This window comes from Lygodium microphyllum, chromosome 28 (assembly GCF_053477565.2).
Source record: "Lygodium microphyllum isolate KBCC chromosome 28, Lygodium_microphyllum_v1.1.10, whole genome shotgun sequence".
Classification (NCBI taxonomy): Eukaryota; Viridiplantae; Streptophyta; class Polypodiopsida; order Schizaeales; family Lygodiaceae; genus Lygodium; species Lygodium microphyllum.
Genome location: NC_141162.1, coordinates 119,186,391 through 119,206,934, shown reverse-complemented (window position 1 = coordinate 119,206,934; position 20,544 = coordinate 119,186,391). Strand labels below are relative to the sequence as shown.

The 20,544-nt window shown below is 44.3% G+C and overlaps 1 protein-coding gene across 4 annotated transcripts in view; it reads right to left on the bottom strand.

Annotated features, from left to right (window-relative positions):
- The window catches only part of LOC148011913 (uncharacterized), a 292,709-nt gene that overhangs the window by 59,453 nt on the left and 212,712 nt on the right, over window positions 1-20,544 (bottom strand). For 3 of the 4 annotated variants that reach the window (XM_087670962.1, XM_087670965.1, XM_087670966.1), the window contains 2 exons: window positions 15,030-15,125; window positions 7,238-7,426 (listed from right to left, as the gene is read on the bottom strand). In XM_087670962.1, coding sequence (XP_087527088.1) covers window positions 7,238-7,426; window positions 15,030-15,125 — 285 coding nt within the window. The remainder of the gene's footprint in view (window positions 1-7,237; window positions 7,427-15,029; window positions 15,126-20,544) is intronic. The other variant, XM_087670963.1, reaches the window with a different exon arrangement.

The window sequence follows — 20,544 nt, the reverse complement described above, 5'->3', positions numbered from 1 at the left end:
TACTGCCAGGCAGCTCGCATACTTATTGGGAGCAAGCCATCGGTGCCCACGGCAGGAGTGGAGGCGTATGCAAATCTATTGGTCCGAGTCTCACCACCTGTGTACGAGACCACGGGACGATAGTGGCAGGAAGGGCTCTATGGATCAGACTGGATATGGGGGACTCGTGTGTTGGAGTCCTCAATGTCTATGCCCCTACGGAGGTTAGGGCACGCAACAGGTTTTGGGGGGAAATTGTAAATGGACTCCCTGAGGTGGACTCCTGGATTGTTGGAGGAGATTTCAACAATCAGGAGGCTTTGGAGGACCGGCAGGGCAGGGGAAGAAACTACCAGGGCATGGCCGGGGAGGAGCAGGAGGCATGGGAGGTCTTTTTGCTTGCAGTCGGAGCACGGGATGCCTGGAAAGACCCTGCCTTCCACAAGAGGGAGAAGTCGTTGGACTTTTCTTGGCGATACACATGACTAGGCGGAGCCTTGCTGGAGTGGCTGGACAGGTTTTATGTGGGAGAGTGGGGAGGTTCTCGCGGAGGCCACATTGAGCAGTTGGCAGGTACCACACGATCCTGTCGGATCCCTCACTCGATCTATAGGAGGAAGGAGGTGTCGAGACAGATAGAGCAGATTTGGACCTGAGAGTGGGAGAGGAGGGACAAGATAGCAGAGAAGGTCGCAGAGGTCCTAGCCGAGTCAAGTAGAATTTGCCAAGAGGCAGCCCTACAGGCTAGGCAGCAGTGCTGGGAGAAGGAGAAAGCACTCCGGCGGGACCTGGCAGCTACGCAGACATTGTTGCAGGAGGCACCAGGGGACCCCATCCTCCACGCACAGGAGGTGCGTGCGCGTGCAACCATTGCTGGCCTAGAGGACAGGCGCTCGGAGTTCTCTTTCCGCAATTTAGCAGCTTTTTGGGCGCGGAAGGGAGACACGATGTGTAAGGAGTTCTTCCAGGTGCACCAGCCCAGCACCGCGGGAGAGCAGATATGCAGCCTTAGGAATCAGTATGGGAGGACCCATTCTAGCCATGATGAGGTGATGGAGATTGCCACCGACTATTACACATGCCTCTTCTAGCAGGAGACAACTTCAATTAGAGGAAAGAGATGCAGACAATAGGTATGGGATCACATCCCGTCCCTCGTCACAGAGGAGATAGGATACGCCCTCCTAGTCCCCTTCACAGAGAAGGAACTAGAGGAGGCTTTCCATACACAGGATGGGCAAAAATGCCCGGGGGAGGATGGCCTCTCTAAGGCCTTCTTCACTACATACTGGGAGGTGGTGAAGAACCCCCTACTGAGGACTTTCCAGGAGATATTCTCCTCATGACAGATGCCAGGGAGGCTATCGGCAGGCCTTATCAATCTCCTCCCCAAAGGGGGAGACTAGTTGGAGCTATCCCAGTGGAGACTGATCACCTTATTGTCAGTGGCCTATAAGGCTCTGGCAAAGATGATTGGTAGACGATTATGCCATGTGCTTCCAGACATCATTCATGACACACAGACAGGATTTGTACAGGATAGGAGCATCCTAGACAATGTATTTACATTCTTTGAGGTGATAGAGTGGGCTCAGCACAGTGGGCAAAGACTTGCAGTATTACTATTGGACTTCGAGAAAGCCTAGGACAGGGTGGACTGGGATTTCCTAGAGGGTACCATGGTGAAGTTAGGATTTCCCCACGCTTGGATTCGCGGGGTCTCCGGCCTGTACAGATCAGCCACCAGCAGGGTTCTCATAGGAGGAAGGCGAGGGGAGGAGGTCCGAATGGAGAGATCGGTCCGACAAGGTTGCCCCTTGGCCCCATACCTGTTCCTATTTGTCGCAGAGGCGATGCCCCACTTCCTCAGGTCACGTGTGAGTGGACTACGCGGCCTCCGACTACCAGTGAGAGAGGAGACTTGCTAGACTCAGAGTACGAAGATGACACAAGACTCTACATAGAGGACGATGAGGTGATGCTGGAAAGAATGAGGTTGGCTCTTGAGGTGTTCTGTGTTGCAGCAGGTGCGAAAATCAACTGGGGAAAGTCGGTTGGCTTCCTCACAGACCCGGAATCCAGCACGGAGTGGGGAGTCCACTTGGGATTTAGATGGGTGAGCACCGTCCGATACCTAGGGTTCCAGGTGGGACTTGATATCACTCCTGCCCAGCAGTTTCTTCCTGTTCTAGAGTCTATTAGGAGGAAACTGACCTATTAGAGCACGGCTCGCCTCTCACTAGCCGGTCGAGCCCTGGTGGTTAACCAGGTCCTCCTAGTGACGGCCTGGTACATCGCCTCATGTTGGTGTTTCTCCTCATCATGCGCAGGGCAGCTTCACCGCCTGGTGCAGAATTTCCTTTGGTCAGGGTCTGATGGTTCCAGAGACTCCAGGGCCAAGGTGGCGTGGGCAACCATCATAGGACATCGATCAGAGGGAGGGCTTGGGATCATAGACCCAGAATACCAGAGTAGGGCCCTCTTGGGCAAGTTAGTTATCCGCGGTCTCACACCAGGTGGGCAAACCTGGAAGGTCTTACTTGCAGGAGGGCCTTTAGGATTGTAAACCGAGGCTTGGCGGGGAATGGAGGCCATCCCTGAGATGGATCTTCACTTCAGCCCAGATTACCCCGCCTAGATCACTTTTCCTGCGGAGCCTACTCCGCGTGTGGCAGGGCCTCCATAAGGCCCTAATCCAGAGCCCCCCGAGCTGCCAAGAGGAAATAGACCGTCAGCCGGTGATCTGGAACCTCCAGGTCAAAGACAGGGAAGGGGCACAATTAGGTGAGCGTGCCCACATCCATCAGGACATAGTGGGAGGTGTACAGGATGGCAGACAAGGAGGTGCTACAACGAGTATCAGGGTGCTTGAGAGGAGTGGACTTGAGGAGAAGAGAGATAGATGCAGCAATACCTCCGGAGTGGCTTGACTCCTCGATACGAGAACCGATAGAGGCCAGGGAGGTATGGGCAGCCAGGTTCTCTCCAGCAGGCATCCCTCTTCAGGTGGCAGGTAGAGTGGCTGGCACCCCCCAGGGGACCTTCTTTACCATTCATGAGGGGGGACGTTTGGCCCTTGACAGAGGGCAACAGGATGAGGGGATTGCCACCCTCTCATGGAGGAGGATTCGGGTGGTGGGCCTTCAGGGGAAGACCTGGCGACTGGACCCCTACGTCTTCTGGATGGAGCTCAAGGAGTGGCGCCTTTGGATCTGGGAGGGTAGACCACTTGATGAGCTAGAGTGGGACCTAGGAGAGTGGCTATGGCCGGCCTCTGCGGTTGCAAAAAAGCCACCCAGGCTCCTAGAATACACTGCCAGGATTGGTAGACATGTACTGATGCAGGAGGATATGGATTGGGTGCCGTCACGCAGTAGACACTGGGCGGAGCACACCATCACTCTCAGGGCGGTCTAGGGGGGATAGGGGCAAGGAGCCATGGGGGAGGGGTATATCGCCAAACTGGACTATTTGCTTGCAGCACAAAGAATAGGCCTTGACCGTCCCAGGTACGGATGAAGTGACCACGGAGTTCCTGGCGTGCCCTGGACTCACCCTGCACCTGCTCCCATCGGCCGTGGAGGGAGAACTCTGCCAAGGTCGCAAGTGCTGAAAGTCTCTCTCCGCCGAAGGCCACTTGGCATCGCGCCTTCCAAATATGCCATCCAGTAAGACTCCCTATGATCTCCCATATCTCTGAGCGGTCTGCTGTGGGCTCTAGTACCCCTTGTATATATGATGTAGTGGTGACTTTGCATCAACTCCAGTTTATTCTGTTGAGCTTGAGCACTTTGTTGTAATCAGCTTTTTGAGTAATATAATTAGCCACATTTTCTTGGAAAAAAAAAACTAGCTTGCCTAAGAGGGCCATACTATGATATTCTAGGTCTATGATCCCAAGCCCTCCCTCTGATCGATGTCGTATGATGGTCGCCCATGCCTTGCCCCTGGAGTCCCTGGAGCCATCAGACCCAGACCAAAGGAAATTCTGCACTAGGCGGTGAAGCTGCCCTACGCATGATGAGGAGAAGCACCAACACGAGGCGATATACCACGCCATCGCTAGGAGGACATGGTTAACCACCAAGGCTCGACCGGCTAGTGAGAGGCGAACCGTGCTCTAGTAGGTCAGTTTCCTCCGAATAGAATCTACGACAGGAAGAAACTGTTGGGCAGGAGTAATGTCGAGTCCCACCTGGAACCCTAGGTATCGGACGGTCTGCCCTTTGCTCACCCATCTAAATCCCAGGTGGACGCCCCACTCCGTGCTGGAGTCCGGGTCTCTGAGGAAACCAACCAACTTTCGCGAGTTGATTTTCGCTCCCGCTGCAACGCACAACACATCAAGAGCTAGCATCATTCTCTCCAACATCACCTCATCATCCTCTATGTAGAGGCCTGTGTCGTCTGCGTACTCTGAGTCTAACAACTCAGTCTCCTCTCTCACTGGAAGTCGGAGGCTGCGTAATCCGCTCACACGTGACCTGAGGAAGTGAGACATCGCCTCGCTTTGTTGGACCGATCTCTCCAGCTGAAACTCCTACCCTTGCCTTCTGCCTATGAGAACCCTGCTGGTGGCTGATCTGTACAGGCCGGAGACCCCACGAATCCAAGCATGGGGGAATCCCAACTTCACCATGGTGCCCTTTAGGAAATCCCAGTCCACCCTGTCATAAGCTTTCTCGAAATCCAAGAGTAGTATTGCCAGTCTCTGCCCACTGTGCTGAGCTCACTCTGTCACCTCAAAGAATGTAAATACATTGTCTAGGATGCTCCTATCCTGGACAAAGCTTGTCTGTGTGTCATGAATGATATCTAGAAGCACGGGGCGTAATCGCCTACCAATCATCTTTGCTAGTGCCTTATAGGCCACTGACAATAAGGTGATCAGTCTCCTGGGAGAGCTCCAACCAGTCTCCCCCTTTGGGGAGAAGACTGATAAGGCCTGCCGAGAGACTCTCTGGCATCTGTCGTGAGGTGAAGATCTCCTGGAAAGCCCTCAATAAGGGGTCCTTCACCACAACCCAGTATGTAGTGAAGAAAGCCTTAGAGAGGCCATCCTCCCTCAGGCATTTTTGCCCATCCTGTGTATGGAAAGCCTCCTCTAGTTCCTTCTCTGTGAAGGGGGTTAGGAGGGAGTGTCCTATCTCCTCTGTGACGAGGGACGGGGTGTGATCCCATACCTGTTGTCTGCATCTCTGTCCTCTAGCTGAAGCTATCTCCTGCTGGAAGAGGCGCGCGTAATAATCGGTGGCAATCTCCATCACTTCATCAGGGCTAGAACGGGTCCTCCCATACTGATCCCTAAGGCTGCGTATTTGCTCTTCCGTGGTGCGGGGTTGGTGCACCTGGAAGAACTCCCTGCACATCGTGTCCCCCTTCCGCGCCCAAAAGGCTGCTGAAGTGCGGAAAGAGAACTTCGAGCGCCTGTCCTCTAGGCCAGCAATGGCTGCACGTGCGCACACCTCTTGTGCGTGGAGGGTGGGGTCCCTTGCTGCCTCCTGCAATAATCTCTGCGTGGCTGCAAGGTCCCGCCGGAGTGCTCTCTCCTCCTCCCAACACTGCTGCCTGGCCTGTATGGCTGCCTCTTGACAGATTCTGCTTGACTTGGCTAGGACCTCTGCAACCTCCTCTGCTATCCTGTCCCTCCTGTCCCACTCTTTGGTCCAAATCTGCTCTATCTGTCTCGACACCTCCTCCCTCCTATAGATCGCCTATGCTTTACTTGATTGGATGGCCTCCCGGATTCAAGACAGGTTCATGTACTAGAAATCTCAAGGTTGGCCTTTACATGTCAGACTTAAAGTTGCTCAATGTATTATGATCAGTATGATATCGTTCTTTGTGCCATTGCTTCCCTGGACTAAGAAGTTCCTTTTGAAATTGGTTCAGCCTATTAGATTCATGTTGTGGAAAAAGAAAGGCAATCGTTCAGGACAGGTGTGGATTTCGTGGCAGTATGTGACTACACCTAAGTGGATGGGGGTAGCTTTGTTGGATGTCAATTTGCATATGACAGCCTTGAGGTTGGCACTTTTGCAAACTTTGTGTACAAAGTCATCCTTGGTCAGATATTGCTGAATTTTTCATTAAAAAGACTAGCATCTCTCATGGTAACACGTTTATTCATGCTTCCTGGTGGCATGTGCTTAATTCCTCGAGGCCTATTAAGGTCTGCTAGTCTTTTCTCCTTCTCATTTGATTGCATCCTGGCACGAGATCTTACATTTTTCACTTTGGCACCCCCTTGATATTCGTAAGGAGGTGAATTCGTTGCAGGTTGTTGGATTGGTCGGACAAAGATTTGTAGAGAGTCAAGTTTAATCGGATGGCTTGTTTGGGGTTGCAGACAATTTTTGATGGTGTTATTCCAGGACAGTCCCGTCTTTATTCTTTTCGCCGTATTTGTGAGCACTTTCGGGTACCCTATGGATATTGTAACATCTGGTCATCCATTTTCGAGAAGAGGTTTGCTAACCAAATATATCATCAGATGGTCGAGGTCACTAAAAAGGTGAATAAATTATGGCATATTAGGGATGACAAAAAGAAGTGGCGTGAAAGATTCATTCAGCTTTGGAAGTCTAAGGTTCCCTATCAAGGTAAAGTCTTCTTGCGGAGACTCCTGATTGGTGGTCTTCCAACTGGAGAGGTGTTGCGTGCTTGAAAGATCTCTGCTAGTCGTTGTGTATTCTGCACTACATGTAATGAAACACTGCTTCATCTTTTTGACTCTTGTCTGGTTGCTCGTCAGAACTGGAGTTTTATTTCCCATGTGTGGTTCTCACTGACTCAGCACCTTCACGGATCATGGGAAAGCTGTCCTCTGTGTCTTCTTTGCATTCTGATTATTCTTGTCTTTTCCATTTCCTTAGATGGACTGCCCTATGGCATATTTGGCATACTCGGAATGCCTTTATTTTTTACTCAGTTTCGGGCATCCATGGTCATGTGGCCCGTGTTCGAGGTTTAGTTCTATGGCAGATTTCTTCTATGATATCAGCTGACCTGGTTCTTCCTGACATTGCTGCTCCCCCGCTGTCTGTTGTTCACTCTACTCCAATTGTCCTTTATGTGTGATTTCTTTATGTTAAAGTCGTGATAGTCTTTCGTCAGTTTCTCTGATGACCTGATGGTTTGATGTAATAGAAAGTAGAATGCTGATCTGATGGTCTGATGTAAATATTTACTACTTAATTCAATTGTCTTCATGGAGAGAGAGAGAGAGAGAGAGAGAGAGAGAGAGAGAGAGAGAGACCTGATGAAGTTGTGGAAGCGAATCAACAAAGGTAGATAGCCAACCGGGTGATGCTGAAAGCTTTGGCTGCTTGCTTATGTTGGAACCAGAAAGATTTGTCAAGTTGCCGAGTTTATCTTTCAATGGTGTGCTAGGTGTTTTGAAATAGTACTCATGGAGTAGAAAGCATGTCTGAAAGTATCTCTCAAGCTGCACAATTTCAGAATATTTACCATACATGTAATTAAAATCAGTTCTAGAACCTTTGATTCATCACATTGAGCAACTTCAAAATGAGATATTGCAAGTTCTTCTAGTTTTTCCTTGCACGAGAGTCATTTTGAATGTGAAAACAAAAGAGACTAATTCCTTTAAGCTATATCCAAAATTGGGTCTATTAAAAAGAACAAAATTAAATGGTACCTTCATTTACGATAGTTTAAGGTTTTAGATTACCATGGCAGCCTCATCTTTAGGTTCTTCTAATCGTTTGAGTGGATTTTACATGGGATTTTCATGTTCGCCTAAAGGCCTTGTGTGACTTCAATTCATTTAATATAGTAAATATAATTTGTGGCCTTGCTGGGGGAGAGAGAGAGGAACAAACGGATGTAGCTCGGTTGGTTAAGTTGAATGCATGGTGGCTATATGGTCTTGAGCTCAATTCCTACATCTGCATGGTTGTTTCGTGTAGGATTATAAAAGGGGAGATTTGGACCCAGGTCAGTGGGTTAATAAAACAAGTGGCTTACCTCTAGGGTAACCACTGGATTACAAGTCAACATATTACCTTCCCTTGCTTCCTTGGCCCGCAGACGTCTCATTTATGGCAAATTACTCAACCCATTTGGTTTTTGCTTTGGAAAAATAATTCTACATGGATGGGTATCTCTTAGATCTCTTGGCACCATGTTTGAACTCCCAAAAAATGGGGCGGTGGGGTTGTGCTGGACTTTGGAGACACATGATTGCTCTTTGCTGGTCACTGTTTTGGGCTTTGTGTAAGGGGAGGCGACCCTATTCTTTGATTGCCAGGTTTTTCCTTGAGACTCAGGGTATTAAGCACGCGAACACCAGGATTTCTGTCTCATGGTGGCATGGTTAATGCTGAACAACAGCCTTTCCATCTTAAGTCTTCTATGTTGTTGAATCATCTGGCCCACTTCTTGAGATCACTCCTTGTTAAATCTTCTTGACACCCTCCACTGGATCAAGAGGTGGCAAACTCCTTGAGAGTGGAAGTGCTGGCTGTTTCAAAGCTTCTCCTGGCAAGGTGAATAGAAACAAAGGCCGATGCTGAAAAGGATAGAGTGCTTGGGACTCATCATAGTTGTTGATGCTCTTCTCCTTGCCAGTAGGGCTGTTATGTCCTTCAGATTAGCTCGATGCTCTATAGACCAAGAGGTCCCTTGGCAAGATTGGATGATTAATGGTTGGCTGATTTTGGGTTGTGCTTGACACAATCAAATACGTTTGCTTATATGCAATAAGGATTGGCTTGTCGAGAAGGACAACACTAGCTAGGGTTTTGAGAAAGGCCAAGCATGGTGGAAATCTATGGTAATGACATGCTAGCTTAACAAAACGCCTTTCCCATCCAAGGTCTTCATTTGGCAAATGTTGATTGGTGCACTTCCTCTTGCCTCTACACTCTCCAAGCGGAGGATTTCAAATGGTTGCTGCTTCTTTTATCAAAAGTTTGTAGAAACACCCTGCCATCAATTCCTTGCCTAGTGGCGCAAAAGATTTGGTCATTACTATCCGCCATTTGGTTTAGAGTGGTTGGGCTATTGATGCATCCAAAACACTAGGTCTTTGGACATCCCAAGTTTGTAGATCCTGTATAGGGTGATGTGAAAGTGCTCTTTCACTTTTTACACTTCTGGGGTTGTTGACATATATGGATCATGAGGAATGTATTTGTCTTTGATGCTTTGTCAGAGGTGTAGTCATATAGTCCATTGGAAAGAACTTCTTTCTTGGCAACTCGACTTAATTGAGTTAGCAAATATTCTCCCTAGATGGATTTGCTCTCTTGGCACATTGCAGTTTCTTTAGCCCCTCTCTAGTCACTCTACTTCCTTTGTACTTTAATTGTGATAACTCATATTTTATGCATCATTGGCCTAGAGCCATCCTGCATCTTGTAATTGTGATATCTTGTACTTTTTTAATAATTAATACAATTACCTATTACAAAAAAAAGAGAGAAATGAAATGATATATTAACGTTTGTAGAAAGGCCAAAATGACCTATGAGACCATGAGTTACGATCATTTGTATGACAATACAACTCTCAAAAAAGAACAATAAATGAAAGTCTAATCAAAAGGACAAGAAGACTAGGAGCCATAAGGAGAACTCTAGCTGACAAATAAAGAGCTCTAGTTGATACAATCTCATGGTGATGTAGAGGGCTTGGCTCCACCAAAGGATTAAAGAGTGTTACGCCCTTTGAGGCTTGGAACAGCCGGAAACTTTCTGTTGGGCACTTTCGTACCTTTGGGTATCTTGCATATGCACACATTTCTCAGGAACTTAGAAAAACGTTGGATAACAAGGCTATCAAATGCATTTTTGTGGGATATAGTGGTGAGAGCAAGGGCTATAGACTCTATGATCCTGTCTCTAAAAAGGTATTTGTCAGTAGGGATGTACTCTTTGATAAAAAATCAGAATTATCCCTTGCTGGTTTTGACACATATCAGGCTGCCCATGATGTATTTGAAGGGCTGCTGCCCATTTCATTTGGTGATTCAACTGAAGCTTCAGCAAGTGAACTTAATGTTTAGCTAGCTGCTTCATTGGAAAATGCAGAAAATTAGCCATTGGCTGATCTAAATATTCAGCAAAGTGCTGAATCTGAAATTCAGAAAGAGCTTGTGCACAGTCAGGAGGCAAGACAAATGCCTAGATGGTATTAAAGACTATGAAAGATAGTCATTTGGATGCACCCATGGCTGGTCGTACTAGAAGGCAAGCTTGTATGCATGATACTGTACATACCATGGAGTTTGTTATGCCGGAAAGTACAGTTGATGATGAGGAGCCATAATATTTTGAGGATGCACAACATAGTGTGCATTGGATGGCAGCAGTGCAAGCTGAATTTGATTCTATCATTAAGAATCAAACATGGGATTTAGTGTCTTTTCCCATTGGGAAGAAAGCCATTAGAACAAAATGCGTCTACAAGCTGAAAAGGAATGCGGATGGATCCATTGACAAATATAAGACAAGGCTTGTAGCTAAGGGCTATGCACAGAACAAAGGCATTGACTGTGAGGAGACATTTGCTCCTACCTCCCAAATGACTACCATCAGGTCTATGGCTGCTTTGGTTGCCCATTATGGAAGTATATGTACAACAGCCCATTGGTTTTGTAGTTGAGGGATCCAAACACTTGGTTTGCGAGCTGAAAAAGGCTTTATATGGCTTGAAACAAGCTCCTAGAGCTTGGTATGCAAAGATTGATGCCTTTTTACTCAGCCAAGGTTATATAAACAGCTCATCTGAGCCTACCCCTTACGTATGTAAAGAGGGGGGATCCATGCTGATCACTTGTATATATGTTGATGACCTTTTGCTTATAGAGACACATGCTCATCAGATTTCAGCATTTAAACAAAATTTGCAACAAAATTTTGAGATGTTAGACTTGGGGTCTTTGCATTATTACTTGGGCATTCAGTTCATACATGATGTAGAGGTATTGGTTTATCACAATCAAGATATATTGGTAAACTTCTAGAGAAGTTTGGCTTACACGATTGCAAGTCAGTCTGTACATCAATAGAACTTGGACTAAAGCTGTCATTACATGATGGCAGTGATTTGTTTGATATACACACATATGCTCCAGCAGTTGGATGCCTTATTTACCTATGCAACACTAGGCCGTACATACAGTTTGCAATTTCAGCCCTGAGCAGATACATGCATCAGCCACGCATGTCACATTGACAAGTTGTTAAGTATGTCTTCCGTTACTTGTAGGGTACTAGATCTCTTGGATTGCTTTATTCCAAGGGGGGACCACTGCAGTTACATGCTTACAATGATTCTGATTGGGTTGGTGATTATGATTCACGTCACTCCACTAGTGGCAATTGTTTCTTTCTTGGCTCATCTTGCATATCTTGGCTTAGCAAGAAACAATTCATTATTGCCACATCATCATGTGAAGCTGAATACAAGGTAGCTTTCACTACCACACTTGAATGTGTATAGATTAGATGCTTGCTAGCTAATCTGGATGTATCTGTTACGGAGCCTACTCCTTTGTTCACTAATAGTCAAAGTGCCATTGCAGTGGCACAGAACCCTGTGTTTCATGCACGCACGAAACACATTGAGATACATTATCACTTTGTCAAAGAGAGGCTACATGTAGGTGATATCAACCTTGTCTATTGTCCTACCACTAGTAATGTGACAGACATCTTCATCAAAGCTCTTCCTCGTGACAAATTTGAAGCATTTCGTAATGCTTTACATTTGATCTCCTTTGGTGGAGAATAATCCTTGTACTTTTGATCACTCTTCACTCCAGGGGGGTTTGTTGGGTTTCACTTACGCCTACACTCACAGAGGAGTGTCGGTGATCAGTAGGACACTGGGGCACTTTTCACTCTCGGTACGAGAGGTTTTTTCCCCGAGACTTATTCTCTTCTTTCGTATGTGCTTATGTTCCACACTTACGGGCATTTATCATATTCGAGTGTGAACACCCCTTACAACCCTAAGGTTTAAGGGTTGTGCTTTGTACTTTTGGTTTACACTCTTTTAGTCTATTTGCATTGGGTGTCGTGCTTCATTCTCCACACTGTCTACTACATTCTCAGCTGAGCTTCGATCCTCTCAATCTCTCATATACACGTGTGACTGAAAGTAGTCCAAACAATCATGATTAGCATGATTTCTTATTTTGATGCAAAAGTCATTCCAAGAGTTGGTGCAGCCTATCACTTTATACTCTGAAAAAAGCAAGGGAATCGACTGGGCCAATTATTGCTCCCCTGGCAACATGTTACTATGCCAAAATGGTTGGGTGGTGGTGCCTTGTTGGATAAAATCCACATGACAGCTTTGCAATTTGCCCTTTTACAGGCTTTGTGTATTCAGCATCACCCTTCGATCAATATCTAGGTTTTGGCAAGCACAAGTTTTGGCTACATCTAGGTTGCTTGAGAGACATGACAAGCAATTGCAAAGTGTTAAATTTAATAGAATGCCAAGATTGGGCTTGAAGACTATCCACGATGCTGTTATTCCGTGCTCGCGAGGATTTATTCTTTCTACCAGATTCACCAGTACTGCCAAATACCACGAGGTTATAGGTTGATCTAGTCAACCTTGGACTGCTAGCTTCGGAGGCACTTTCCCTTGCTTGCTTCTCAATCCTTATTGTGTGGTTGGATTGGATCTTTGTGAAAGCCCATAATTTTCTGAAGCAGTCGATTAATCACATCTACCACAAAATGGTAAAGGATAAGAGATGGATCACTAAGAAAGCTAATAAAGTTTGGTCAATTCGTGATTGTGCAGCTAAGTGGCGTGATTGCTTGCTTAACTTATGGAAGTCAAAGCTTCCTTATCAAGGAAAAGTTTTTCTCTGGAGGCTTTTCATTGGGGGTTTGCCCACTGGCAATGTGCATTGTCTATTGTGCTTGAGCAAAAGGTTTTCTCTGGAGGCTTCTTATTGGGGGTCTACCCACTAGCAATGCACATAGTCTACTATGCTGGATCCCATGGGCTTGAAGCAGGTCAGTGCTTCAGATCTAGGCCTTTTCTTCATCTTGTTGTAAATAACGAGATGGTGTCAGGATGGTAGCTCTAGTAGGTACTAACCATAGCAAGTACTATCTCCTCCAGTATCAACGGATATTATATATATGCATGCTCTACATCCATCACTTGTAGCCTTCCTCAATCCTCAAAATCATGTGTCACACTATCTGCTTTGTGTCCTTGCATTAAAATCTTTGACTAGGAGAATCTCCCCTAGGAATCTTATTGGATAGGTCTGTAAAAGGGGACCATAGTTGCACTAGTACCACGTACGAGAGATTTCATACTATACCATACTTTAGGTGCTGTACCTTACGTATTAGTACCATAAGGTACCAACTTAATGGATACATCTTTTCTTGTTCGAAATGCACTTTGAGATGAGCTAAATGCTCCTTATACTAATATGATTCTCCCATGAGATTAGGTTATTTGAGATTCAAACAATTTCTCTCAACCTTCTCTCTCTCGAGCCCACACTTCTCTTATTTATATGATCATTCATGTATGATGTATCCACTCCCATCTATGTAGTTGTGAGTTGTAGTAGCGCATGGTGCACATGCAACATCAGGTTTTGGCATGTTACCCTCTAGTATTCATCTTATATACTCTAGTAGCATTGCTATTTAGACTTGAAACATCTATTCTATTATCTTAAGTCCAAAATAATCAAGTTAATTTTTTTTCGTACTAATATCGTACCGTAACTTATAAAATCTTAAGGTACCATTTAGTACTGTATTTTATTGTACCATACCATATAATACCTTTTGTAACTGACAACTATGAAGGGGACTCTCCTCCATCTCCCTCTCCCTCCTATTGTTGCAACTCCCTAGTAGCATATCTTGATCCCTAGTTGAGAAAAGTAGCAAAAGGCAATGTACAGCATCCGGCCGCGAGAGATCTCTACTCTAATCCATATGTATCGTGCATCAAGATATCATACCATGATGTCGACTCTATCATGTAGCTCCTATTTGATCAACATCACTACTCTTGATCCTTGAGTGGTGCCCAAATGTCTCGTGCAACTTCTATACATCAACTCGCATACATATCCCTATTCTCTAGGAAGTCCCCTCTTGGGACTCTAGTGTGTCTCTCTAATCAAGATCAGCCCATGATTCTCCATCGCCTCCTCCATCCTCCCTAGGTGTGTCCACAATGAGTTGTTACGATTCCATACTGTCATTTGTATCTTTGAGGTGTTTGTCTCATAGGCCGCACATTCCCTATTCATCTACCTTGCCATCAATGATGACTTGGCTATCTCTATATACTGCCTTCTTACCCCTATTGAGTTTGTTGTATCTGGTTTATGCACAATGGTTGCAATTAAGACAATTACCTATTACGAGAGAGAGAGAGAGAGAGAGAGAGAGAGAGAGAGAGAGCACCACAATCCATTCCCTACTTGCCTCGTGGCGCAGAAGGTTTGGTCACTACTATCCGCCATTTGGTTTCGAGTGGTTGGGTTATCGATGCTTCCAAAGGACTAGGTCTTTGGACATCCCAAGTTTGTGGACCCCCTACAAAGACTGATATGAAAGTGCTCTCCTTTCTTACGCTTCTCAGGTTGTTGGCATATATGGACCATGAGGAATGCATTCATCTTTGATGCTTCATCGAGTGTGCAGAGTCATATAGCCCGCTTCAAAGGACTTCTTCATTAACAACTCAACTTGATTGAGTTAACACATATTCTACCTAGAAGGATTTGCTTGCTTGGCACATTTTAGCTTCTTCTACCCCCCTTTAATCACTCTATTTCCTTTGTACCTTGATTGTGATGTCTTAGATTTTACACACAATGGTCTACAGCCATCCTGTATCTTTTAACCATGTAATCTTGTAATTTTTTCATAATTAATACAATTACCTTTAACACACACACACACACACACACACACACACACACAAGGGGGGAGAGAGAAAGAGAGAGAGAGAGAGAGAGAGAGAGAGAGAGATTTACGAAAAAAGAGAGAGAGAGAGAGAGAGAGAGAGAGAGAGATTACTTCAATTTGTATCAATGATGTAAACACTTGGCACATGCCTAGTATTCTTTGTTCCAACCAATTGTTTAAATTTCTTTTACAAGATTCTTGTGCTTCCTGTGACCAGTGAAACGTTCTATATCAATTCTTGATAGTTTATTGAGTATTATATTTACACTATGCTTTGTTTTTTTCAACAATTTGAACGTCTACAAAAAAACAAAGATAAAACACAACCTTGGTATTTTACCTAAGAACTATGGTCTACTTTATACAATGCCTATACATCTTGACATAGAGATGAGGAGTGGAAGGAGTCAAAGAGTCACTGTCCCTGAAGGAGTGGACTAACGAGATGAGGGTATCCAACAATCCCTCTCTCTCAGTGGAGCAAACTACACAATCATAGGGCGTGACTGTGGAAGCCAATGGACCTGAAAATAGATGGGAGAAACCATCATAGCACATTGTGGTAGTCTAGCATAATACTCTAATAGCCAATGCGGAATGATCTTCCTCTCCCACAGGGGAGATGTGGTACAAGTAGTGCCTCATGATAGATGCATATATGCTGGCGACGTGGGGAGGAAAGCTTGAGGTCGATAGTATTTGGTGGTATGACCGTTCTTGCCACAGTAGGAGCACCCATTGGACTATCCATCAGGACAAGCCATAGCACGAGAATGTCAACCTTTAAAAGGTAAAGTGGGAGGGAAAAGATAAGGATAGCTCTCAACGATGCAGGAAAAATGGGGGGTAATCAAAAGATCTTGCTCCTCCCACAACTTCTATTTGCCTTCTCTGATGTAGAGGATCTTCTTGGCTCTCTAAGCACCTCTGGCTCTAATATCATATGGAATATGATTGTTGTAAAAGAAAACTAGAGAGAGTATAGGGTTTGCGGGGAGAAACACAATGTGCGTACAGCAAACAATGAGATAGAAGAGAAACTTATAAAACACAGAAGAAGATAATGATGAATGTTGAATCATTAAATCATGCTAAGTGAATCAAGTTGATACAACGGAGCTGAAGCTCTGAAGATAACGGCATTGTCTTGTCTGAATCAGGCAGTAGCACCTATAGGAAATTTGCACAATGCAGGGAGCAAAGCGCAATCCTCAAGCAATAGGATATTGAAGGTGAATGTTGAAGGGTGAGTAGAACCATCTATAGATGGAGCGAAACGGAGTCCTCAAGAGCTATTAGAGATGAAGGATATGCTGAAATCTCTCTAAGATGATGGCTACTATCAAGGCGACTGCTAGGCAGCCAATTGGAGAAGAAAACACAAGAATATATGATGAAGATATCTCTTTGTAAAGTGGCAGCAGTCAGGCACAACAATCAACCCTTCAAGAGTAAAGAAAGCACAAAAACGAAGGTATCTAGTGTAACTTGCTGTAGACAATCTGAATTTGCTGCGAATGAAGCTTGATGATGACATCAAGTGAGGAGGGCTGATGCCACATAATGTAGGCTGCAAAACACCAAGTAGAGATGGATATAAAATCCACGAACTATAATGTCCTCATGGGGTGTGAACGGAAATGGAGAGGATGGAGAAAAGAGAGAAAAATATGGAAGAGAGTGATAGAGTGTGTAAACGCCCCGAACAACGTAGTATGCTTAACAATTATGATATTCACTTGTTTTCGAGATTTAATATAAAAGAGAATGAACACTTAAAGTTGAAAATGAAAATTACTCACAAAATTACAGCCATGAAAATGTAAAAGTAATGGAGACAAGATTGAGGGTTGAAGATGGGCAACCCCCCCCCGAAGGAATGTATTTCTGCTCAACCCAAGTCCCTTAGGGAAGAGCTCAGTTACAATCAACCTGAGAGTGAGAAGAAGTAATTCTCACTCTCACAAGATCATGTAAAGATGTACAAACACACATGCATTATCTATTATGCAATGACAAGAACTGATTTCATTACAGTATGAGAGAAGAAAAAGGGAAAATCAGTCTTTCTCCATCGTTGATCAGCAGTACATGGATAGAGCTTGCTTCTTGTTACTAAAATGGAAGATAGAGCTCGAGAAGGAGGTGCTGTAATGAATTTACAGGCTTGTTGTCTTGTAAAACAACAGTGATAGAAGAGGGAATATGGAGGAATTTGATAATGGAGAAGCGGGGGATGATGATGGGGATGGATGGGGCCAATTTCTGGCTATCTGTGGGTGCTGTACATGAGTTTACAGCAAAGAAAAATGATGATGAATGAAGAAAAACGAGCTCTTATTTATAGGAGAGGGGAGAGCTAGTACAAAAGGGGAAAGTGGAGTAGCACAAGACAAGTGTCCAGCCACATGTCATGAGATGTGACAAGTGGTGGGACACTTGGAAACTTGTGTGACAAGTGTCTTGACACTTGTCTCTTCTCTATGGCCTTCCTTTTTGGGTTGAATACTGTCAAGAATAGAAACAACCAAATTTAGTAAGCACAGTCAGAGTACAGAACTTACTATTTTTAGAATGACATCCCTATTTTTTAGGACTAGCATTTTTAGGCTAATTCGAGGCTCCTAAAATTTAGGGACCTCCTAAAATTTAGGGATCTCCTAAAATTTAGGGACCCCCCCCAATATGGGTATCATATGAAAGCTTTTTCCGTGTACATCGCAAAAATGGTATCCGAATCTTCATGTGACTTTCCTATGCAAAGAAATGTGCATTTCAAGCTTTCAGCCCACACATGCGCATTATACAAGAATTTCATGATCATGCCATCTTGTTGATTGTAACTGTCTGTTCTGGTGGATCTAGCCCACACTTCAAGGCATCAATTCTTTCTGTGTGCGAGTCTAACCCTGATATGCGTGAGTTCTAGTCACAGGCGCCCAATCGGGTCATATAGGTGGAAGTGTGAACTATCTTTTCTCTAACCCACCGCGTGGGTCCACCATAACCTGTGACCACTCATCAGTGGCCAGCTCCAATGCACTTTTCTTTATATCTAATTAGTGCAAATGAAATAAATTTAATAAATCATTATATAGACAAATTAATGAAAAAGGATACAAATTCTGTTTCTATAGAGTTGTGACAGCCCTCTGGCTTTTATTCAGCTGTCCTCAGCTGAAAAGCTTCTTGATATTGCTGTAGAATATTTGGGTAATCCTTCATGAATTTTTCATCTACCCACTGTGCATCTGTTGTGGGTAGATTCTTGAATTTTAGTAAGAATTTTCGTGTCACAAGGCCACTTCTCGTGGTTCGATCCTTGAGAAACAAAATCTTTTCAGGTTCCAAGAGTTGCTCTGTTTCTTCAACTTCTGGGGGATCTTCAGTAATGGGTTCCTTTGGTTCTGGTCCTATGTAAGGTTTTAGCAAACTTATATGAAAAGCATTGTGTATTTTCCAATGAGTAGGAAGCTCAAGTCGATAAGAAATTTCATTTATTTTTTCAATCACTTTGAAGGGTCCAAAGTATCTACTGGAGAGCTTTGGAAAAGATGAATTTTGACCAGAACCTTGTTTGAGCCTGCTTTTATCAAACTTTAGCAAGACATATTGACCTTTTTCAAAAGCCAAATGTCTTCTTCGTTTATCTGCTTGCTTCTTTTGTCGCTCTTGGGAAACTTTGATAGTGGCTCGAACTTGATCCATTGTGGTTTTTAAATCTGAAGCAAACTCATCAGCAGCAAAAATCTTATCTTTAGTGCGAATAATTGGAGGAGGAATCACTTTACCCTGTACTATTTCATTTGGAGCTTTCCCTGTGGATGAGTGCACTGTATTGTTGTAAGCAAACTCCAATAATGGAAGATATTTCTCCCATTGTGACTTATGTTCACTAACATAAGCTTTCAACATATCCAAAAGAGTGAGATTCATCACCTCTGTTTGGCCGTCAGTTTGAGGATGAAAAGCTGAGGAGAACTTTAAAGTGGTTCCCAAATTCTCAAATAAAGCACGCCAAAAGTTACTTGTGAATTTGGAATCTCTATCTGAAATGATCTCAGAAGGCATACCATGTAATCTGAAGATATGTTGAATGAAAAGTCTTGCAGCTTGTGCGGATTTCAATGTTTTATGACATGGAATAAAATGTGATTGTTTGCTGAATCTATCAATTATGACCCAAATCATATCATGACCTTGAGGTGTTCTTGGAATACCTGAGATGAAATACATTGTGATAGATTCCCATGGATCTTTGGGCACTGGAAGAGGTTGCAACAATCCTGGAATCTTCTACCTATCATATTTGGATTTTTGGCATACCAGACAAGCCTCGATGAAGTTATGTGTATCTTTTCGTAATGTTGGCCAATAAAAGTAGCGCTCAATTGCACTTAGAGTGGCTGCCCTCCCTCTATGCCCTACATAAGGGGGTTCATGACTTTCTTTAAGCACCTTTTGTCGAACAGGAAGAGTGACACAAAGGCGATTGTTCATGAGAAGGTAACCGTCTTTGATGGAATAATCTGGATGAGAACCTCCTTGCTGTAAATTTGACCAAATTGCTACAAAATCAGTATCTTCATCATAAGTATTCTTCATCGTTTGAAAATCTTCATGATGAGCCACTGTAATAGTTGCAATGCGAGGCACTCTAGAAAGTGCATCAGCAACTACATTTTGTTTCCCTGGAGTGTACATAATTTGAAAATGAAACATAGACAAGAAATTTTCCCATCTTGCATGTTTCTCCTGCAAATGCTTTTGAGTCTTGAAATACTTCAAGCTTTGATGATCGGTTTTAATAAGGAATTCATTGCCTAAAAGATAATGTTTCCATATCTTTAAAGCATGAACCACTGCTAAGAGCTCCTTTTCATAAATGTCATACCTTTTCTCCACATCATTTAGACGGCGGCTTTCAAAGGCTACGGCATGAACTTGCAGAACTTGATTACAGTCGACTTGCAGGACTTGACTTCAGAAGTGCAGGACCCAGAGTTTATGAACTTGATTGTCTTGTGTGACTTGCAGAAGCTTAGTGTCTTAAGCTTAATAGCTTAAGCTTAATAAGGGGTGGTTAATCGTGGAAAAACGGCGCAGGATATAAAGACGTGGGCAGCCGTTTCATGCCGTCGCGGCGCTCTGATACCACTGGTGCGCAGATCGGTCGTAGTATGCTCACGTGGTGAATCCCGGAAGGTCCCCAAGAACAATGAACTCTACCTTTTTGCACAAAAAACAATGTAAAAGCATAAACGACAAGGTCTGCAATGATAAGAACAGGTCCAGAAGTAAGAGCTGCTTTCAGCCTTGTGAAGGCTGCCTTCTCTTTTTCCTTCCATTGGAAAGAGATCTTCTTCTTTGTAAGGTCATGAAGTGGAGAAGCCATATGTGCAAAATGCTTGATGAAGCGACGGTAATAAGAACATAAGCCAAGAAACGATCGCACCTCATGTACATCATGAAGATGAGGCCATTCTTGGATTATCCTGATCTTTTCAGGATCCATCTGAATCCCTTCAGAAGAGATGACATGCCCAAGGTAAATTATTTTATGCATGAAAAATTCACTCTTTTTACCATTTACCAAGAGTTGATTTTGTTGTAGTAATTGTAGAAC